The 24,684-nt window shown below is 38.3% G+C and overlaps 1 protein-coding gene across 1 annotated transcript in view; it reads right to left on the bottom strand.

Annotated features, from left to right (window-relative positions):
- Nucleotides 1-24,684, bottom strand: part of cacna2d4a (calcium channel, voltage-dependent, alpha 2/delta subunit 4a) — a 74,078-nt gene that overhangs the window by 858 nt on the left and 48,536 nt on the right. The window contains exons 27-37 of the mRNA XM_027008739.2: nt 8,544-8,605; nt 6,582-6,596; nt 5,890-5,937; nt 5,596-5,658; nt 2,162-2,232; nt 1,912-1,987; nt 1,395-1,447; nt 1,252-1,307; nt 887-907; nt 625-742; nt 114-229 (exon numbers count right to left, since the gene is read on the bottom strand). Of these exons, the coding sequence (XP_026864540.2) occupies nt 114-229; nt 625-742; nt 887-907; nt 1,252-1,307; nt 1,395-1,447; nt 1,912-1,987; nt 2,162-2,232; nt 5,596-5,658; nt 5,890-5,937; nt 6,582-6,596; nt 8,544-8,605 (699 nt within the window). The remainder of the gene's footprint in view (nt 1-113; nt 230-624; nt 743-886; nt 908-1,251; nt 1,308-1,394; nt 1,448-1,911; nt 1,988-2,161; nt 2,233-5,595; nt 5,659-5,889; nt 5,938-6,581; nt 6,597-8,543; nt 8,606-24,684) is intronic.

Genomic DNA, 24,684 nt, shown 5'->3' with positions numbered 1-24,684 from the left:
CAAATGCTTTCACCACTTTACAGTCTTAAAGTCTGTGCATCTACTTCCAAGACATTATTCCTCAGTCACAATGGGTGACACATCTTCCCTTTCCCACTGCTACTGTAGGATATATTTGACCTCCCTGGGCTCCATGGTAATAGAGGAGTATTGGCGAGAACAGTCGCAGTCTGCCTGGACCACAATCAGTAAAAGGTTGCTCTCAGGGATGTGCTGAATCACGAAGGCCCTGAAAAGGAGAGAGAGAGAGAGAGAGAGAGAGAGAGAGAGAGAGAGAGAGAGAGAGAGAGAGAGAGAGAGAGAGAGAGAGAGAGAGAGAGAGGGTTTTATTATGTACATCATCTTTTTCATAGCAATTAAAATAAATGCCAATAGAGGGCACCAAAACATTGATGATATGCAATGACGGCTCAGACAACTAAATTGTTATCTGGGGGAAAAATACAGCAAAGATTAAGAGGTTCATGGTGGTAAATTATGTAGACCTACTTAAAAATGTCTAGACTTAAGAAAATCTACTTAAAAAGGTCCCACTGTTATGTGAGAGCATAAGTGTGCAAAGAAACAAGTATGCTTGAAGACAGTAACTGGGCAGAGTGTAAAAGAGTATGTGTGTTTTCATACTTTTGACACCTCCCACACTCAATGAAGCTGTTGGTCTCCTTGACTGAAGGCTGATATATGAAGCTGAAGTACTCTGTGTCACAAGGCTGGAGGATGTCCCCCTTTGTCTTCTTACTGGCTGCAAAGGGAGTAAATCAAACCTCTAGCTAATTAGAATCCTGTCTCCCAAAGTTTGATATATGAACAAGCAGTGTTCCAATTACAACCTACAACATAGTGATATGTGCATGCACACATATACAATGTTAGGGATAGCACTTACATGCATGAAATGAGGCCTTTGCTGGGTGGGTGTGGCTGAGGAAGGATAACGACCATAATGTCCATGATGACAACGGTGATGATGATGATAATGTAAATGAGAGTGCAGTACCAATCATGAATAGTACTGCAGCATACCTAATTTTGAAAAGTGTACATTCAACATGGTATGCTCTTTTTTTATAACTGGTGAATTAAGATTAAAAAAAATTAAAAACTTAAAAATGACATTTTATTTATTCTCACTCTTGTTCTTCAAGTTTTGTGTTGAACAGTAGCAATATTATCTAAGCTAACAAATACAATCAGACACTTAATATAGAGCAGTGGAGTGTCACACAAAGTTGCATTTATCCATGCACTTACCCTCAGCAAAAATATCTGAGTGCCATAAACTGTAGCTGTTAAAGTCCAGTAGAAACCTGTACCAAGAAAAAATTTATGAAGATATAGGATAATTGTTTCCAAGCATAAAATGATCATCAGTCATCTTTTTGGCATTCACTTACAAGAGGACGTTGGACAAAAACCACCTCAGGACCACCATCAAGTTGTAAAATGGCTGAGAGAAAGGGATGAAACAACATTTAAAACAAGCAATAATGATAAACATTATCCCCAAAAACCATTCCTGTCAGGAGAACATTTAAGAACATTTTTCATTTTCATTTGCGTGCTTAAGAACAGCTAATTAATTTCGGCCCAAACCCTACATTCTAGTCTTCTGTTTTAGATGTGGATAAAAGGAAGTTTAATCTTCAACACTAAAGATTTCCATTTAAGGGGCTGACATCTGAGCATACTGATCCATAATGCTGTGGTTTCTGAAAAGCTGCTTTGTAACTATTAATTATTTAAAAAGCACTACAGAAATTAAGTTGAACTGAAATGAACTGACGAAGTGAATTGAGGATAAATGTAGATGGTTAAAATGTACATTAAATCATGAATTAGGAGGTTTAATGCACATTCTTCAACATGAGAATAAGAGTATACTTGGTGGACATATGTGGATAAGCTGCATACACTGAGGAGTGGTCGTGCACTGTTGGCAGAGTTTGGGTTCACTTTACACATAGCCTGGTAGTCATACAGAGAAACACTGTGAAGACAAAAAACATGCACATGTACATAAAAATATTCACTGGTGTAAGAAATACTATGGTCATGAAACAGCATAGACTGTACTACAAAAAAAAGATCACTGTGCACATGCAGAATCTTTCCTTATTTCTGATATTACAAAAATTGTGAAAAAGTAAGTATATTATTTTACCTTTTAAACATTCCCATTTGCAGTAACTGTGACATCACAGACCCATCGATTTCCCCCAAAAACCTGCCCACCTACAGAAAGAAAATGATAAAAGATAAACATTGAACACTATGATGACAGAGATCACCACAAAGTTCATACAACAGGGATGAGAACCATGAGCCCAGTGAGCTACTGGCAATACTACCAGAATACTGGTATATTGGTCAGAGGCTCTACTCTGTTAAAAAAAACAAAGCAAAAAAAAAAACATGGAGAGCCTGCAGAAGAGTCCTTAGTGGTATTTCTTTGAAAAGACAAGTGAAAATAAGACACAGTGCAAACTTTGCCATGAAAATCGACAACTATAAATACTCATTTGAAAGTTCCTTCCATAGTTCAACAGTCAACGGGTCTGTTACCCAACAATGTCACTGCGATGACAGACTTGTGGAGCAAATGACAATGCTCATTAAAAATAAAAAATAAAAAAATTGCAAAAGACATGCCTCTCCTCTTACCCTTGTTCAAGAAAAAGGGTTTCAAAATAGTATTTCCTGAGCCAGAATTTACATTTCCCTCTCAAAAACCAATCACTTCAAAAATACGAAAATAATCGCATCACTCTGTGTTCTTAGTTAACCTGAGCTGAAAGAAGGGCCTCGACCACAGATTCTCAGACAGCACATGTTATAGTCACTTGCCACTATGTTCTCAACTGGGAAATGGAGAGTGTAGTTCTACAAACAATGCCAGAGAGAAATATTATTGAGAACTTGGCTGACATGCAATCCATCATGGCAGAACAATGGGGACCAAATGGTAAATCCATGGCATGTGCAGGTACAATGCTAGCAATATCATCTTAGCCAACAGAGGGCACCTTGAATGGGACTCATCCATATTTTGCATGTTCATTACAACTTGCCATAAGTGATAGGTTGACGCTATCAAACATATATCATGTAGTACATTTTCACCACAGTTAAACTGCCACACAAGCTCTCAATCAGAAACAACAGCTTCAGAACTCGATTGACCACAAACTAGTGCAGTAGTACCACAGAATATGGATTTCTATTCATGACATGCTTATGTGACTACTAGAGCAAAGATGGGCTATATCTGCAGTACTGTCAGACAGAGATTTCACCAAACTCTATGAGGTACAGACCCTTGATTTTACAAGCTGAAGTGTCATGGAGGAGCTAATACCCATCTTGCATTGCTAAAATGTGCTACCACAGCACTGTGTGAAGAATCCAGGAACCTCAGGAACACTGCAAAGATTAGGAACATACTCTCCTCACATGATGCAGAAAAGCTATTTAATGCATTCATCATTTCACGAGTGGACTACTGTAATGCCTTAATATCTGGCTGTATCATGAATTGCCTAAACAAGCTCCAGCTAGTTCAAAATGCAGCAGTAAGAGTTCTTATTATATTGTGGTGAACATTTTCGTAGCTACTTTACATTGGCTCCTAGTAAAATTTCGAATTGACAATAAAATACTTCTAATGACCTACAAAGCACTGAATGGTCTTGCCCCACAGTACCTTAGAGAACTCCTAGTGCATTACAACCCACCATGTCTGTTAGATCAAAGGTTAGATCAAAATGTGCAGGCTCTTTACTAGTACCAAAAATAAGAAAATCTTCTGCAGGGGGCAGAGCCTTTCCCTATATAGCTCCCACACTATGGAATAAATTTCCTGTAAATGCTAAGGACTCTCACACAATCTCAATATTTAAGGTTAGGTTGAAAATCTATCAGTACAGTCAGGCATTTTATTAACTACTTCCCATCTTAGATAAAGGTCTAGATTTGGGGGGTCCATGGGCATTGAGAGTTATGGTAAACCTGGCTTTTATGATGCTGTCACTTCTCTCTTTTGTCACTCAAGTTTGTTGACTGAGAGTGGCAGATTGCTGATGTTCTCAAAGGGTGTCCTCATGCCTATGTTTCCTTCTGAATCTATGCTTTTAGCTATGCTGCCATAGCTAGATCTGCCAGAGCCCTTTCTTGCACATTATAGTACCCTAATTTACACACCTTCATACCTGGACATGCTTAAGAATCTATTCTCTCTTTCTGCTGAGGTACACCTACCCCTGATTTCATGATGTTACTGAGCCTCAACCCACCTCAGCTGCCATATCAAAACAACTGAAGTGGGGGCCCAGAAACCACAAAATGACATTATGCCTGCCATAGTGATTCTGTTCAGAGAGGAATTCAACACAAAAACAATGGAATCAACTCAAGCAGAACTTCAACAGTACTGTGAGGACCGTTTGACAAGGATCCCCTGAATTGGTGCGAAACGAAGGATAACAAGTACTCGCACACTATTCAAATAATATTTGAATAATTCTATTTACATTTACGGCATTTGCCAGAGGCTCTTATCCAGAGTAACTTACAAAGGTGCTTTGTCATTTACTCATAGAGCAGTGGTTATCAGTGGCAAAGTTGAAATAGATCATTTCAGCTGCAGATTCTCATAGAAGCTGCATCGGAACACACATTATTCAGTTTACCCAGCATTCCTTCATTCTGAACCACATTTCATTTGCTTTCTGTGTTTTTCATTTTCACTCTCCCTCATCTCTGCTTCCTCTCCATCTCTTTTTCTCTTCTCACTCTGTGTCTACCCACACCTGTATTATTGTCTACAAACACTACAGCAAGACAACAGCACAAACATACTGATAGATTTTCAAAGGTGTTCACCAAGAAACAGATTCTCTTCAAGGACAGGCTTTCTGAACTCTGGTCAGATAAGAGATAAGAAATCTGAAAGTTTTAAAAGACACTGATCTAGGCTTGCTATTTTCTCATGATAATCTTAACCTCTGGGAAGTTAAGTTAAAGCAGGAGACAGAGGAAAAGGGAAATAAATGAGGGCGGGATAAAGGGGGAAGGAGAAAGAGAGAGGAAGAGTACAGAATACCTACAGATCTGAGTTTTTATCTGTGATTTCCAGAGTTGTTTTACTCTTGAAACATGCCAGGAAGTCCACGAGGCCCATGTGGCAACACAAATGCTCTAAAGGCAGCTCAGAGTTTTAGGAAATGAGAGACAATTGATTGCTGGCTTGTCCATGACCAAGCATTTCTCGAAAAAAGGAAAGGATATCATACAACCCCCCCCCCCCCCCCCCCCCACCCAAAAAAAACAAACAAACTTCTGTGCAGGAATCTAATAAAATGGATGAATAAAACCATAAAAGTTTAGTGCCAGTGAACTTAAGACTTAAGGAAACAGTGATTGATGGAAATCCAAACGATCCAAATGAATATCCAAATGATGCTACATAAGAGTGGCAAGTGGGCACAGTCCCAGTGCCTCCACCTACACACACTCAGGTATAACCTTAGATTACTCACTCACTCATTTACTCTCTTTCTCCCACATGCACACATTTTGAAAAGGTGCAAGGCCACTCACCTCACTTGTTTCCTTGGAGATGATTATGAAGCCATTGCTGTCAATGACATAACAGCTGAGGTCCTAATGAAAACAACAAATGAGATAGAATAAAAAAATTGAATTGAATTGAATTGAGAAAACTTTGTTATCATCGTAATTTCATAACTAATAATAACTACTTATGATTTACTTAATTACTTATTACCCAAAAACATAATATCTGTAACTCTACCAAATCTGAACTGCGACAAACTGAAGGAGAATACATGTGTACATAAACAAAATATTCAAGAGTTCTACATCAGGACTTACCAAACTGTCAGTACAGCTCAGTGGACAGAGCCCTTCTATTCCTGCACACTGAGAGTGAGTGAGTGTTTGTGTTTGTTTGTTTGTTTGTTTGTGTGTGTGTGTGTGTGTAAGAGAGAGGGAGAGAGAGAGAGGGAGAGGTTGAACAATGACAGAAGAAGCGTATAACCAAGAAAGCACATGTAGAAATTTTTTTTTAAATTTGCTTTATATGCCAAACAGCTGTTGACATTGTAAAATAAATAAATGACTTAAAGATATCAGCTAAACAGAGTAGCTAAATTGAGAGGAATATTAATAACATTTTCTGAACAGACAGAGAAAGAGTCGTTTTCATTTAGTGAATAACTGCAAAAAAGTTGGATATCGTTATGTTCTACCTATAGAATTTACTATATCCTTTAGTACCTTTCAAGCTTCTTAATGAGGACATGGATTCTTAAATGCCACTAAGTGTTTCATAGGACAATCAGACTGTCTTCGGGATTCTCATACAAACTCAGTTCTTGCATTCACTGATGGCATCAAAGTCTACCTCTATGTTATGTCTTTTGTGAGAGTGTAAGGTATGTGTATGATCCAATGAGTTAATCAATTTTACTACAGCTGAGCACATAAATATTGAGCAACTATTAGTGAGGCTCCCATGTCAAGTATAACTGAATTATTTTCCAGATGGGAAATGACTAACTTACATCTGTGTCATTGGTCTGTGTCCCATCCAGCAGGAAGGGAAGAAGTGAGAGTGAGAGAAAGAATGGATTAGCAAACAAATTTATCTGACACATTAATATGACAGAAACATAATATCTTGCAATTAAACTGAAATTCAAAAAGTATCTTGAATTTGTCGAGGAGTGTGTAGAGATGTGTGCTAAAATGTGGATCTCAGTGTCAGTGGCAAGTCCCTTTGCATTGAAATAATGAGTTTCTGGCATGTGATTCATTGGGAGATTAAATCTTCTCTATCTTTACAAACTCAACATCATTTACCAGGTTGTGATCAACACATTCTACCTTTAGCCAAACAGAGGAATGCCATAGCATAAGTGAAGCAGTGTGCAACCGAGTTGTGTCCATCACAAACCATTATCAAACAACCACATATCCTACCACTTATATCTAACCACACCCCCTTTACTAAACATACAAAACATCTTTAATATTGACTTTGGTTTTTTTTGCATTCTTAGAATGTGTGTGTGTGTGTGTGTGTGTGTGTGTGTGTGTGTGTGTGTGTGTGTGTGTGTATGTGTGTGTGTCTGTGTCTGTGTGTGTGCGTCTGTGTGTGTGTGAGAGAGAGTGAGAGAGAGTGTGGGGAGAAAGAAAGAATATAGAGGGATAATATAATGGTTAATTTGGGCCTCAGGATTTAAAGCTGTCGGATATGTGGCTTAGGTAACTGTACTTGGATGTAAATGCAGCTGAGCTGCACTGGATACACAACTAGTAACACACTGCTCATAAGCATGTTGTTGCTCTACATCAACTAAGCTCAAGCCAATAAATGATCAAAATCCAAATAAAACTTAATTAGATATTTGCATGAATGAAAATGTGTGTGAAAGAGAGGGGGGGAGACACTGATAGATAGAGACAGAGAAAGAAAGAGGCAATTCACTTTTGTAACAGTAATCTGTTTAATGCTGTGATCTTAGACCATTACCTGTCACTGCTATTTTCTGCCAAGTTTGAACACTATCAATGTGCTCTTAGCGTATTAATTAAGCATGGACCAAATGGCTTGCGCTTGTGATTGTGTGTGTGTGTGTGTGTGTGTGTGTGTGTGTGTGTGTGTGTGTGTGTGTGTGTGTGTGTGTGTGTGTGTGTGTGTGTGTGTGAGTGAGTTAGTGAGTGAGTGAGTGAGTGTGTGTATTAGTTGTTCATCAGTAATAGAGCGTGGGAGTGTGAATGCATGTATTTGTGATATATTGTGTTCATTAAAATGTACTGTATAATCAGTAGATAATAAAGCTTGATTCACAATGCTCTTTGTGTCTCTGTCTAATATTATCTTTGTGCTGCACATGCATAACCATCCTCAGAGATTTGTCCATTATTCCTCAAGTGTAAAAACAATACAGCTAAATGCAACAATGCACATGTCCTTGTAATTTAAACACATATCGCCCTGCTGTGGGATACAGTGTTCTGCTAAATCTAATGGTGACCGTGACATCAAAGACAATAGCATTCTGAGACTGATGACATATGGTGCCTCTTGGAACAAACCATCCATCAGAGTAAAAATCCAGTGACACAGAAACATTCTGACACTATGGCAGCAACAAAGGCCAAATCACTTTATATAACATACATGTAATAGAATAAATAATGTATGTATTGCACAAGTAGGATCAGTCGGAATTATACATAGCATAAAATACCATAACGTGAATAGCTTCTTCCCAAAGATTTTTAAAAGAAATAATAATAAAATAGAAATAAAAGAAAACATTTGGGAAATCTATTCTAACTCTGACAATATAAAATTGTACTGTATAAAAATTACATACTTTATACCCTTACTGTCAGAGGAAGGAAAACATGCCAGGTAAAATACTTAACGTTAGCTTATTACTACCAGCTACACTTCTTGAAGGTTTTAAATGATTTATATTGTACAGCACTAGAACATGTAGTGTAGTTGGTGTCACCTGAGTTGTAATATCCCAGAAACTGTTCTTCACCATTCTTAGAGACATCTGTACTCCAACAGCTATTAAAGGAAATGGAAAGAAGGAAGGAAGGAAACAAAGAACTATATCAACATTAAATATTTCAAGCTTCTACCATACTACAAACCTAATAGTTATGCCAAGTATTTGGTTAGGTCAAAGTTGTTTCAAGGAAAGTGATTTGCGCATGTGAGGTACCTGAATAACATACTTGATCAGTTGCCAAATTTGACCTTAATTCAGAAACAAAATCAACTTTATTCACCTTCTATGTTAAGTTACACATACTAGCACTTGTCTTGGTGAATGCACATCATGAACATGAAAAGTGCAAGGAATATGAATAGTTGGGAAAATACCAGGGACTGCAAGGTTAAACAGAGATAATGTCAGCTAAATGCCATAAATGTAAATGTATACAATGTGGAAAGTTAACACCACAGTTGGCCCAATAGTGACGGGGGCAATTTGTGGCAGCGAACCCTAAAATGGAGGAATTACATCAATCTTATGGTTAAAACAACCAAGAGAAAGACCGAAGACCGAGGCTCATTCCCTGCATCTGTTAAGTCTTGTAAATGCAAAAATAATTGCTAACCAGCTGCAGACATGCAGAAGATCAAGACTAAACTAAATACTCTCAGCTATCACTATAGGCTCCCCCAATTTAGTGGGAAGCAGATAGGAATGCAGTAAGAACCATAATCCCAAGAACCAGTATAAGTGAACCAAGGAAATAAGATATATGAAGTAATAAAGCTATAGAAGGACATACTGACAGAACTGTAGAAGGATATAAAGATCAAAGACAGTGTCTGGCACAGAAGAAATACAGGAGGCCGTGAAGTCTGCTAAACAAAGGTTAGCAGTATTGCAGCATTGGCAGCCAGACTGCAGAGATATATAAAAGAAGCAGCAGTCAAAAGAATACAAGCCCTTTTTGCAAACGAACCATCCAAACTATCCTATCAGTTACAGTGCAACAGAACCCTCACTGTGGATCCACCGAGAGCTGAAACAGAACAGTACTGGAAGAGCATATAGGAGAATGAATCACCACATAACATCGGTGGTCAGTGGTTAAGAGATTTCAAAGCAAAGCATCACAATTTCACAGAGCAGGAGGTATTACAACAGCAGATGTCCAAGAGCAGAACACAAACATGAAGAACTGGGCACCCCTGGCCCTGATATGATCCATTCCTACTGGTTAAAGAAACTTACAGCTCTGGCTCTTCAGATAGCAGAATAAATTAACCAGCTGCTAACTACCAGCTTCTATCAGGGCGGCCTAAAAGAAGGCAGGATAGTACTGGTCATGAAATACCTCAACAGGAACCAAACACAATCCAACTACATACGAATAACCTGCCTATTCACAACATGAAAGCTCCTGTCCAGCACTGAGGGGATTGGAAACAACACAAGAGGCTCAAAGCATCACCTACTGACAGAGCTGTCCACCATGATTTTATGACCAGACAGACCAACCTAATAATTGCCTGTATTTACTATAAGAAAGCACATGACTCCATGCCATACACCTGGAAACTTTATGAAAGCTTTGGTCTCGATCAACTGTCAGTTTGCCTAGACAAGAGTTCCAATTTTATGTTTTTGGTCTGATTCTGGAGCAGATGCTCATTAAACAGAATCATTAAATCAGATCATCATTAAATCAAATAATTAAAATCCATTTTGTGAAAATACTGTCGGGAATGAGTGGGATTCCTTTGGTTTTGTTTGCTGTTTGAAAGATAGTCCAGGAGTCTCTTGTCTTTAGTCTAGTGGTTAGGTGGGATAAATGTTTTGCTTTTCTTTATAATTTAAGTAACACAGATGACACATTTGTCTAGTGTAAGCATTGGAGTTATGTGGTAGAATGAAGGTGATCCAAGGTCTAAAGTGAAAGGTGTCCAGTGTGGTTTATGAGGGTCACAGCTCTGGGGAAAATCTGTCTTTGTGTCTAGATGTGATGGCCATAACGCAAGTTTGCTGCCTGACAGGAGGGACTAGATTAGGTTGTGTCCATGGTGAAAGGCGTCTACTATGATTTTGTTAGTATGTTTCATGACTCTGCTGTTGCATATATCCTGAAGTGTTGGCAGGCTAATTATACTCTCCACAGTAGTGATTATGTGACCCAGAAACTGAAGTTAGAGTTACTCCTGTTGAAACTTTATTGTTGAGGAAGAAAGGGGAGAGGACATCTTACAGTTTTTAAGGTGTTGAGCAACAGGTCATCAGTTTCATAATTATTTTTTTCCTGTATCAAGACCTGTCACAGTTGGCTATAAGGTCAACCACAGTGGTCTGTAAGTTTTAGGATCTTCAGATGGTTCTTTGGAGGTGCAGTCATTGGTTTAAATGCAAAGAGAGCCTTGAGGTGCACCAGTGCTGAGGGTTTGGGGGTGTGGTATGTGTTTTATCCCAGTCACAACTGTCAGAAAATCTGTGATTCACTCACAGATTGGTTCTAGCTCAAACAGCTGGGTGAGTTTCATCTTCAGAGATTCTGGGATAACTATGATAAAAGCCAAGCTGAAGTTCTTGATGAGAACCCTTACTTAGATGCCTGGACTATTGAGATACTTGTAGTCAACTGGGCCAGGTTGACTGCATTATAAACAGACTTGTTGGCTCAGTATGCAAACTGCAGGGGGCCTAGCAAGAGGTTTAAAAACATTCATGAAAACAGAAGTCATGGTAACTGAGCTGTAGTCATTTAGGCTTGTGATCCCCATCTATTTAAGGGCCATTCCATTTGCATGTTGAACTCTTCAAAAATTAAACGTCTATTTTAAACAATTTAACTTTAATCTAATAACATATTCAGCTATTCAAAATGTGTATTGGTCAATCTCAGGCATCTTTCTTTCATTTTTTACGAGGTTTTTTTCTCAGTCCTGTTACCAAAACTCATGTGTCATTTAAAAAGCATGTTTAAAAGCTTTTTTCAACTAATTTTCCCTTACGAAATTGTGCATTTTAAAGAAATGGTTCCTTACATGTTCAAATAATTTATATTTGTAACTAAAAAATCACTATAAATGCATGCAATTAGTATTTTCCTAAAAATGCAAAACCATTTTTTCTTTTAAATGAGAACTAAACCATACATTTATAAAATTTTTATTATAACATTTATTAAAAAACTGGATAAATATATTTTTAAAAATAAGTCATTTACCTTTATTTTTTAGTATAACGCTTTATTTTTTTAGAATATGAACACTGGGTAGCAGGAATGTTTGTCCATGTGTGGGTACATGTATGTATATGTATATATAGCCACATGGCATCCATGCCAATAGCATGAGCACATTCTAACAATTTATCAAAAATTAATATTTGTACAATAAATAAATAACTAAGAAATCATTTTGGTAACAGGAAGGTATGTTGAGATTAACTTTCTCAGACATAGTTACAACATCATCAAATATACAGAGGACAAATATTAGAGAACTTACTTTTCTTCCCAGGGCTTTGAGTAGATACAGATGATTTAATTTCCTGATTAACATGTGACCTTTGGAATGTTTCAAATTTTCAAGAAGGCAGAATGTGATAGGTTAACAGGACTGTGTGAAAACCTGGGGACATGACTAAACTGTGTATTTTAACTACAATATTATGGATTTCTTATGACAAAAATAAAAAGCTTAGATGGGTCACAACAATGTAAAAATCTTTTAAATTATTTTAATGATTATATATCATGGTAAAGTGTCTGGTAATGGAGCTGGAACGGGTAACAAATGTTTTTTTCAGTGTTGTATGTAGTTTTTACTATTTTTAAAAATATATATCTTAAATTTGCAATTACACCAATGTATGGCACCCATTCAGTAGAATAGCCCTTAAAGTATGTGGGGACAGAGCAGAAATACAAATATCTCCTGAATATGTCAGTGCCACTTGACCACAATAGCATTTTAGAGTGGATGGTGAGCATGTTGCCATCATTCTCACTGAGAAGAGATGCAAGACTGGTAAAGGTGAGAAAAGCAGGTTGGAGGAGGGAGGCTAACTCATGGTTGCACTTTTTATAATTGTAGTCTGGAGACCTTACCAGTTGTTTGTTGGGTTGTTAGCAGCAAGTTGTATTTTCATCTTTTCTGAATATTTTCACTTTGCTGTTTTAATTTCCTTCTCTAGCCTGTAGTTAGCTTCTTAGAGTAACTTGTGTACATTTCTAAATGCCTTTTCCCCATGAAGCTGTATGAGTAAAAATGAAAACCAAAAGCTGGGTCAGAAGCCAAGTCCAGACCAGAGTCAGGAGCCTAGGTCAGACCAGGAGCCAGGAGAGGTGCAGGATCAATAGCCAGACAGGTGACTGGTTCAGGAGCAGTATCAAGAGCTAAGATGTGGCTGCAGAGTGGCATAAGGGTATGTTTACATTTATAGCATTTGGCAGGTACTCTTATACAGAGTGACTTACATATTTATCAGTATATAGTATGTGTTCTTCCTGGGCATCCAACCCATGACCTTCCTGTTACTGGCACTGGGTTCTACCTATTCTACCAGATGACACATGATATCACACACAAGGGTACAAGGGTGAAAGCCATCTCCTGGACAGAAAAAGTAAAGACCTGGAAATGAGACTTTAAACATGAAAACATGAATACAGACATGGATACATAGGTTTACATAGATTAACAAACAGATAACAAGAAAGGGTAAAGACATTAAGAGTAGAGAGAACAGAACATGAGGTGGGTCCAAGATAGAAACAAAATTAAAACAAAAACAGCACTACAAATGGCATAAGCATCACAGGAACAGCAACTGTGACCCCCTCACGCTGTGACACACACACACACACACACACACACAAACACACACACACAAAGCTTTATAATTGTCATATGAAGTCTAGTCTTTCAACAAATTATTAAACCCTGTCTTTCTCTCTCTTTGTCTTACACCCACACACACATTTCACTAGTCTTTCAACAAATCTTTCTCTCTATCTCTTTCTCATAAAGCAGTATTTAGTTTAAAACATTTATATATTGTAAGTGCCACAAATCACATCCACTCAGATCCATTAACCCACTCTCCCAGCAATCATCAATGCTCACAGATCCACCCACTCGAAACTGGACTAAAAATACATCTTTTGACAACTGTATGCATAAATATAAGGACATAGGTAGCCACCATCTGTGCCCTCCCTAATAGATCCTCAAGAAAGAATATATTAGCCATCTGAACAAACATACCTCCACAACCTTGATTTGTAGATGACAGCATCAGATTCACTAGTGCAGTGGAATTAACTTTTCTATTACAGGCAAACTGAAGCGATTTTCTTTTGGCAAATCAAATACCAACAAGAATTTGAAGAGGTGCCATGTGCTGCTATGAACAACTAAATTATTTTTAAGTCTATGTGCACCTAATCTGTGTTCATTAAAGATCTCTACAACTCTCAAGACAGCATCAGCATCAGTGGCTGGAATATGCTTTCTGGAGTACACTTTAATTTGGGTATTGTACAGCCGTCGCGGAACGCTCGCCTCCCGCGAGGCATGTGGTTTGGCCAGCCGTACGGTGGGAGGACTTTCATTTGTGGCAATCCTGCACACACCTGTACTTCGTTTCGTCTGGGTGTATTTTATCTCACGTCAGGGTGTGCAGCGCTGTTGGTTATTGTTGATGTAACGTGTTAATGTTCTTTTCGTCAATTGTTAATCGTATTTGTGTTTATCGACTGTGTTTATCGTGTGTAATACGTGTGAGTGCCGAAGTCGTTATATGTAAATAAATGTTCGTCCACGTCACGGGGGTCTGTGCGTCCTGCCCCTCGCCCTGCGGCACTCGGGCCACCACGCATTACAACAGCCTATTATGATAATGTAATCTGAATTAAATTATATGGCCAGATGACAAACAGTAAAACCAACCAACTAAACAACAGGACCAAATATCCACAAAGACAACTAACGCAATGTCTTAAGGTAAAAATACTAAAGTTTAAAAAAAAAAGTCCAGTTTAGAAGCTGCGTGCACTAATCCAGTGCTAGACTATCGGCTAAACAACTGCACTGTAGAACATTTGTCTCTTTTTGACTTTCTCTCTTCTCTCATCTAACTCATATCCCACAGGATCCACTTCACTGCACATTCATTTAAAAGGGTGAAATGGCTTCATAACCCATATAGAGCTGTTAGTCTCTCATCTAGTTTTACATAAATAATCACCAAGCCCTGGGACATCCGAGTAGCTAAAACACACACACAGACACATAACACCCAGTTATGTATTACTATCTTTGATGGGTACTTCCAATATTTTTTCTATAACTATATGGTATAGTATAGCAAAGCATAACTCAGAAATTAATCTCAGGAATCAAGCGAATATATAGATTCTTTTAATTTCTAAAATAATAGCTTCATTTTGGTGAAGATTTCCCATGGGAACCAGGTAAATGTCCCCATTTTGTTCACATTTTAACATTTTCCTCTCATCAGGATATTTGGTTCAGTCAAAGATCTTAATACATGGCCACAAACACACACACACCTGCTGTGGACATCACCACAGGGCACAACTACTACTCCACCCTACAATATGCTATTAACAGATGTACCATCTTGCAGTGGACACTGAGAACATGTCATTTGGAAGATATGTTAATGTGCAAGTTGTGAACTGGGCAAGGGATGATGAAGAACTGGACATTCCATTCTGTAAGGAACATGCAAGCATATTTCACATTGTCCTTATAACATGATTTTTACACTTTCATACATGGATGCAAGCATTTTTACATTAATATGAACTAATGAATTCACACATGACAAAAATCTATAATATTCACCACAAAAAAATGAATAAATAAATCAACAAAAAAAGCCCCAATAAATACATCCTATTAAATACTAAAAAACCATTAAAGGTTTTTCAAATGATGTGCAAGAGAGAAAACAAGAAGAGAGGAAATAAGACAGAGTAGAGATGTGCAGGAGGTAGGAAGAGGAAGAGGACAACAGATGAGGACAGATTAAAGAAATATGTAAAAGAAACAATGAAAGGCAAATAAGGCAGAGTAGAGGAGATGACTGAACAAGAGAAAGTAGAAAGGCGAACCACTCCCTGCCAGTTTGAGTGAGTAAATTATAGAAGGAGAGAGTTGGCAATCAAAGTTAATGCGTTTGCTTGCATTACCATGGCTTTTACTTCTGTTGGGGGTAAATGCTGAATTTTTGTACTTCAATCTACACATCCAAACCAAGAATTATTATAGGAAATGAGCTCGCAACACTGTGTCCATGCACATTTTATCCAAGAGAATGCATAAACCGCTCCACACATTTTACACTAAAAGGCAACAAGTCCACTCCAATCAGCTTGTCATGTTTGTAGTTGCTTATGGCTACACCCCCGTAATGAACTTCACAGATACCACAGTAGTAGGTCTCATAATCTCTGAGGATGAGATTGCTTTCAGGGAAGACATCCAGCACCTGGCAGTATGGTGTGGCAGTAACAATCTCCTATAACGCCCAGATGGCCAAGGAGTTCACAGTGGAATTAAGTTGAACCAAGCAGAGCACTATCATTAGGTTTGAGGTGGAATGTGTGACTAAGTTTCTGGGTGGTCCACATTTATGATATCCTTACCTGGGCTTTCAATACCTCCACCCTGATTAAGAAGATGCAACAGCATCTTTACTTTCTGAAATGTCTGAGGAGGGTTCACCTATTCACTCAGATCCTGGTGATCTTCTATCACTGTACCATTTAAAGCATAAATGTGTGGCAAAGCAGCTGCTCAGTTTCCAATTGTAAATTGCTTCAGTGGATAGTGAAACTGCCCAGCATATTACTGGTGCCTCGATTGAGGATGTTCATGGTAAGTAGAATCTATGAAGAGAGAGAGGAATAATCAAGGTCATCTTACATCCCAACCATGGACTGTTCACTCCATTCCCATCCAGGAAGGCCTACAGGAACTTCTGCTTTCACATTACCAGACTTGGGAACAGCTTATTCTCCTCCTCTGTCCATTTCTCCTCTGCTATCCATTTCAAGTCAAGAGGTTTTTATTTTCATTTCAGCTATAACAGGTATACATTGAAATAAAATAATGTTCCTCCAGGATCAATGTGCAACACAAAAGAAGGACATAAGTGTAAACAATAAATATGAAATACAGATAACATACAGGGCAACACCAACCAGTGCATGACACTGAGTGGGTGGAAGAAGAATGTACCATATTGTGATATTATAACAGATATGCCTATAGCATACAACTGACACTGAGGTAACAGCCAGTACACTAATTTAAGTATTGTTAAAAGGAATATTGTATTTGTTAAATATTTGTTGTCAAACTCTGGGAGTTGAGGAGTCTGATGGCATGGGAGAAGAAACTGTTGCACAGCCTGGTTCTAAGGGCCCAAATGCTTCAGTGCATCCACAATGCTGGTAGCTTTGCAAAAGCAGCATATGTTGCAAATGTCCATGATGGAGGGGAGAGAGACCCTGACAATCTTTTTGGCTGTCATCACTAGTCTCTGCAGGGTCTTGCGCATTGGCTGAACTCCCTGCAATGTGCTAACTTTCCCCCTTCAACAATCTCTGAACTGCTCTGTACACCTTCAATCAATTATACATAGCATACAAAGACTGTCCATGTCATTAGCTCCATTTATTTATGGCATTGGACAATTATATTTATCTAAACTTAAATAATTGATTTTACCTTGATTTGCTATGCATCTATTGCACTTGACTATCACTCCTACTGAACCTTACTATCAAAAGTCACTCTACATTGCTATTTGCACTTCTGGTCAGATGCTAACTGTGTTTCATCATCCTTTTACTTAGCACAAAGACAAAGCTGAATCTAATCTAATTACAGCTTTTGTAGAATCAGTTAAAGTGGAAGCACATTCATGAAATATTGGTTCAAGACAAGAACAGGCAGACAAGACTAAATCAGGCAAGTCCACAATCAAAGTTATAAAATAGGTAGGTGAGGACAAAAAAATTATAAATACCAGATTCAGAACTATACAAGAGCCAAGAATTTCAAAGGCACATTTGAGCAAGTGTGAAAACAACGAATGAAAGCAGACAGAGACACATCTCACAGACAGATAGGCTAATGAGGTGAAGATGGAGTGTGTTGGTGAAGGTGATGGATCTCTACTTAATTAGGGCTGATGGCCAATGTAGAACATAAGGAAGTGCTCATGGTTTTCCTCCAGAAGTACATGGCCTTAAAGAGAGACTCAAAACACCAGCGCATGACAAAGGCCAAACAAGGACAAAGGGCTTCTCTGTCAATTTTATTCAAATACTTGCAATAAATGATTGATGGTAACAAGCTTCCTCTGGAATAGTTTAATATATTTCAGTCCTTTCTTGAAAATGAGTTTTATCAAACATCATCACAAGGCTAAAAAGACAAAACACAGCAGTTCATGGTAAGCATCATTATGTGCATACAGCTCAAAGATTGTTTTCACAGGGCACCTATATAAAAAGGACACACCTTCTGAATCTATAATACCCCTTTTGCTTGCCAAACAAGTATTATAGCTAATTATAGCTGTCAGTCAGAGTGATAAGCAGGATGGGCAAGATGAATACATGACAGCATTGAGCTACAGGTTGGAATGTAGTGCTGTCAGTTGATATCTTTGATACTATAGAATGGTTCTCAGAACAAGCCACATTAAACACTTCTACAGTTTTAAGTGAAACACTTTTTGGTCCAGATATCTCTAAACTGAAACACCAACTTCTAAGCATTCTTTATGATTTCTAGTTCTAGTTCAATGTGAAGTCTAAACTTAAGTCAGACCTTGAACAGTAATGTGGTGGGTGTCAGGCCTGATAAAGCTGTAATAAATTGGACATTTGAGGAAAAAGCTCTATGAATAATAAAGCAGACAGACTAAGAGCGAGATTAAGGACTATGCTATCTATCAGACTGGAGTTCATTAACAGAGTTTAATAAAAGCACAAAAGAAGACAATTTTAATAATAACAGAAATAGGGAGTTTTTCTCAGTAAATGAGAGTAAATGAGACCATACCTGCAATGTTTTTCCTTTTTTTTAGATGAATAGAAGGACTCAGAAACACTGAACCAAATATGGCCTGAATGTATGATTTGAAGATAAATTAATATTATCTAAAGTCCAGAGAAGACTGTAGTGGTTGCAAACTACAGTCTCCCAGCAGGACCTATACAATTTGGTTACTGCTATGGCTATGGCTATTAACCAAGAACCCATGAATAAAAGTGGGCAAACTTGATTACAGTGTCTTTGAATAGACCAACAAATTAAAACAAGTTTATTACCACACTAATCTGCATGTTTTCATATTTGTGTGTATATCTGTAACATTTAAACAACTCACAATGTAGTGTGAGTTGATGATATAAAATTGACACTGTAAGTCTTGTCAATAAATGCACACACACACACACACACACACACACACACACACACACACACACACACACACACACAAACATAGAAATAAATAAATAGATAGATAGATAAATAAATAAAATTAAATACAGCACAATAACACTACTTCCCTGCATTTAAAGACAACATATGAAATGTTTCCACTGGCTACAGACTACTACCCTTCCCTCTTCAAATACTGATATGCTAATTTCCACACTCTAGCATATGTGGAATGTAGCTCTGCTTTGAGATGAGAGCACTGTGCTTTTATATACATGATAACTGAACCACCAGATTTCCATGCATGCTACCAATTATGAAGCTTACAAATGCTAACAATGACTCAGGCAAATCACTGAGCCAATGCCATCTTGCTCTCATACTCTCTCTCGCCCTGTTGCTTAGGTAACATGATGTCACTGCAGCCCCTGGCGACACCTTGGAGACATGCCAGTAAAATGTAATGCTCTTTTCATTGTCTGCCACTCTGCATTAGATACACACACAACACACACATGCACAAAATACATACATCCACAGTAAGATAAGCAGGCTTCTTTGACATTTAAATTTTGTTTAAACAGCATCATAAATCTCCTGTAAGATTTTCTACCAATAATCCCACAATGGCCCTTGCTGTTGTTTAGGTTAACAAAATCCACATTAGAGTCACTTGTAAAAGTTGTGAAAGGGTATGAATGTGCTCATTAAAACTATTACAGATGGGTGAACTGAAAATAAGGTAAAGGAGCCAGCACAGACATCTGCGCTTGAAAAGTTAATAATATCAAGCACCATGATGCACTATGCAAAACCTTTAAATAATCTTAATAAGTGTAGTTTTTAAGAGTGTGCTGTAATTACAGCCATTGCTGAAAGACCACGCCCACAGGAATTACCTCACACAGAGCCATGAATCAGAATTTCTAGGTCGAAAACACTTCTAAAAAAAAAATCACTTCCCACTACACAGAATTTTAGCAAGCAAAAATAAAAAAGATTTTTATATAAATGCTTCACTTTGTTTGCTGTAACCTAGCCTCCAGAACATTTCTAACATATTTTGTGTTCTTAATGGCTAAGTTGGAGCTGGAACAGAGCAAATTTGGAGCTGGAACAGAGCAAAAATGTGGATCATCTGACATTTGCAGAGTGTATAATGGGTCTGCATGACTCATTAGGAGGGGGAATTCCTGTATCAGCCACAACCAAAAATTGCTGGTCATTAAACAATAGATTAAAATTACTTTTGCTTCTGTACTTTCATGTACTTTTTAGGTTTCAGAAACTGTGCCATTACCAGTGGTAATGGGACAAAGGGACAAAGCATTTGTCTCTTTGTTGTTTTTCATAGAATTTCATATTTTTGCTGTGTTGGCAGGGCTGATGAATTTTCAAGTGATTAAAATCTCGAAAATCTTAAATGCGTCTCTTTCTTGGGTGACTACTTCATTGTGGCAATTAAAATATTTCTCATAAAATCGCAACACAAGTGAAAATAATAAACAAAAATGTCCAATTCTGTTCTTGCACCCTTAACACACACAGACATAGAGAACTTGGTAATAATATGTGGCCACCAGAGTTATGCATCAGTGTCAACTACCCATATGACCATTATCATCGTCGTCATCATCACTGCCACAGCAATAGAACCTATTCATCTATTTCAATTATATTGTCAGACCTATCATATCATCACATCATTGATTAAAAGAATGAGAAAATGTAATCAGTGATGCCAGTTAAACTGAGTAATTTTAGCATCAACACACACACACACACACACACGCACACACAGAACCCTGCACCTTGGCAAAACCTATGAGGAATATTTGATCAACAAACCACTAAGGAAAATCATCATGAAACAAGCTTCATTAACTAGACTTTAAAATAAACTGACTCATTTCACTACAACCTAGCCTAGATTGCATAAAATTATCACATACACGATGTGGTACCACATACTTCTTAAGAAAATCTCATAACTATGCTGTCATCTTAGCATCTTGGTTTATGATGTCATCTTTATAGTTTATTTGCATAATTTAAAAGCAGTGGATACTGTGTATATTCTCAATGTGGACTACTTGATAGCTATTTAATCTAAAAAGTGATAGATTTTTCTTTTTACCGCTCCTGAAGTTTTAGTTTTGAATATATAACACTTGTATTGGCAACTGAATAGCAATTGCCATTAATCCCTAGTGACACAGTGTATGATTGTGTGTGTGTGTGTGTGTGTGTGTGTGAGTGCATGTACACGTATATGTGTTGATTATCCACTGAAGGCATCTGTGTGAGAGATTGTGTGAGCTAATCTTTGGCTCTCTCCACACTGGCAAGGTTGGCTTTCAAAACTAACATTAGTGACAATCTAACAGTCTAACAGTCAGCAACATGGGTAACTAATTATGATTTATAAGTCTTGTTCTCATCTGCTCCCACTGCTGTGCATATCTGTGTTGTCACAAACTTTGGAGTGGTCACGTCACAGTGCTCACTCTTGCAACACAAATGGTCAATTGTTATTCAAGATGTGTAAATCAAATGTCATATGAGGTGTGAATTCCTGTGGCTGTTGTCCAATGATGAGGTAATACCAGCATCTGGTTACTTTTGATTGGTCAGTTGTGGAAAACTCTATTCTTGGTCAAGATAAGACTGAAGGACATCCAGGCCTGGCGAGAGGATTTTTGGAGAAATGTTGGAGTGAAGCTAAGAGTAGAGTAGGGGCAGAACTGGTGGACTGAGGAGTTAGGCTTAGAGAAAGAGACACTTGCCCTTTCAGGTTTGGAACTTTGGAGCTTATGTTTGGAAATTAGACACATGTCTGCAGAGTGCAGCATAGTGATGACCTAGTGAACGTGTTTTCAGTGGATCAGTTCCAGTAAGAATCCCCACAAGAATGGAAAAATTGAGTGATCTGAGCAACTTCAAATGAGACAGGCAGTGTTGTGCCATCAGGGCAAATAAGGCCTTCTCTGCTGGCCTAAACAGAATCACTGACAAATGTTTTTATATATTTTTTCATGAATATGTATTTAATTATTCCTAATAGTCTATTCTATGCTTTAACCAATCAGATTTCGAATTTGCGACACCAGGGCAATCTAGCATGCTTACAGTAACATTGGAATTTTCACATCCTTTCATTAGATGCTCAGAGTGTGTCCGTGTACTAGTCAGAGTTAGCAAACTGCATTTACAGTGACTTACGCATGCAAAAAATATATTTTTGAAGATGGCTGACAGAGGAAACAATGGCTGACAGAGGAAAATAAACTGTTTTAGTCACATATATACTTACAAAGCCATTTTCAAGACAGAGTTTTCAAGAAAAGTTAAACATCGTGATGAAAGGTCAGCCAACCCTGAAGCTAGCGAGTCTGTCCCAGCCAGGCAAAGGATTTGTCTGCCACTTTCAATTCAGAAAAATGAATTCTGTAAGGTTAATATTGATGCTTCTACTAAAGATGATGTATGTGGTGTAGCTATGGCTGCAGTGAAAGAAGATTTGTTGAATTGTGTCAATTGGATTTCTTGCTTTAGTACTGACATTTGTTCTCACTGCATGAGATACCTGTCTGTGATGCAACACACTGTTACACTGCATTTCTGTATAATGATGATTTCTACAGCTGTGGCGTCATAATGATGGTATTAAGAAGTGGATTAATTCAGTTAAGACATCACTGAAAACCTAGCTGTGAACTGCACAGCCCGCCACTGAAAGCATGTCATCAGTGCTAAATGAGCTGGGGCCAGCATTTGAAAAACTGGCAAGCTTGTGGAGTTCTCATGCAATGCTGTTGAGATTATACAGAATATGGTGTGATTGAGGAAAAACAGTGAAAGGGGATCCTGTGGATGTAAACAACTCATTGACCAAAGGGGTCAAAGGAGGAAGTCATGAATCGTTCTGACGAACAGTTTGTACACCGTCAAGCAAATTGCATCTGAATACAATGTTGGTGCTCCAGTTAGCATGCCCAAATGCACATCTCATTGATAATTAGTAGGGAGATGATCAAGTACCACTAGTGTCTAAGGAAAACAGAAAGCCAAGATTCCAGTGGGCAAAAGAGCACAAAAACTGTGTCACAGATTTCTGTTGCACAAAGTTGATGGGAGGGACAGAATTTGGTGCAAACAATGTGAATTGATGAGCCTTTCTTGTCAGGTGCCAACAGTACAGGCTGGTGGAAGTAGAGTAATGATGTGGGGAATGTTTTCTTGGCACAGCCTGGGTCCTCTTATACCCATGGATGGATGTTTGGTTAGTAAACCTTACTTTAACTGTGTGGCCAACCAAGTTAATCCCTTCAAGGCAGCAGTTTGCCCTATGGCAAAAGGACATGTTCAGCAGGACAGTGCACCATACCCCAGGCTCGTATAGTCATGGATTGTTTCCAGGAACATGACAGCAAGCTTTCCATGCTTCCCTGGCTTTCACAGTCTCCAGAGCTTAATCTGATACAGCATCTCTGGGATGAGGTAGAATGGTCTGTCAGAGCATCTCAGCACCTCCATCTAATTTGTGACAACTGTGAAGAGCTAGCTTGTCTGTGTGAGCCAAGGTTCATGCAGAACAAATTCAATACCTAATGGAATTTATTGGGAGCAGTGGGAACAACAAATTGCTGCAGTTCTGAAGGTCAAAAGAGGTCCTATGTGCTATTAGATTGGTGTTTCTAAACTGGCCATTCAGTGTGTGTGTGTGTGTATACATACACTCTGGTCACTTTATTAAGTGCATCTTGCTAGTACCGGCTTGGTCTCCCTTTTGCCTACAAAACTGCCTTAATTAAACCTGCCATAGATTCAAAAAGGTGCTGGAAACATTCATCAGAGCTTTTACACCATATTGACATGATAGCATTGCAGTAGTTTTGTCAGTTGCACATCCATGATGTGAATTTCCCATTCCAGCACATCCCAAATGTGCTCTATTGGATTGAGATTTGGTGACTGTGGAGGCCATTTGAGTACAGTGAATTTATTGTCATGTTCAAGAAATCAATTTGAGATTATTTGAGCTTTCTCACTTGGCACATTATCCTACTGGAAACAGCCATCAGAAGATGGGTAAGCTGTGGTCATAAAGGGATAGACATGGTCAGCAACAATACTCAGGTATGCTGCAGCATCTAAATAAGGTGGCCTGGTGGATAGAATGTTTGCCTTTTGGCACTAAAGTCTTGGGTTCAACTCCCTCTCTGGTTAGAGTTTCCATGTTCTCCCCTTGTCTGTGTGGGTTTCCTCTGGGGTCTATGATTTCCTCCCACAGCCCAAAAACATGATTGAGATATATATATATATATATATATCTGCCATGTTTTTGTGTGTATATCCAGAGATTGTTGCTGAGTTTTCCTGGTCTTAACCTCCTCCCCTTTCCCTGCTACCACTGAGCTACCACTATCCTAATACAGCCTGATACAAGTCAGGATGGATCTATGCTTTAATGTTGTTTACGCCAGAGTCTGAACATATCATCTAAATGCTCTAGCAGAAATTGAGACTCATCAGACCAGGCAATGATTTTGCAATCTTCGATTTTGGTGAGCCCATGTGAGCCCTCAGTTGCCTGTTCTTAGCTAACAGGAGTGGCACCCGGTGTGTTCTGTTGCTGTAGCCCATTTGCAAGGTTTGACATG

Source organism: Electrophorus electricus, chromosome 2 (assembly GCF_013358815.1).
Source record: "Electrophorus electricus isolate fEleEle1 chromosome 2, fEleEle1.pri, whole genome shotgun sequence".
In the NCBI taxonomy this organism is placed as follows: domain Eukaryota; kingdom Metazoa; phylum Chordata; class Actinopteri; order Gymnotiformes; family Gymnotidae; genus Electrophorus; species Electrophorus electricus.
This window is presented reverse-complemented; position numbering and strand designations above follow the sequence as displayed.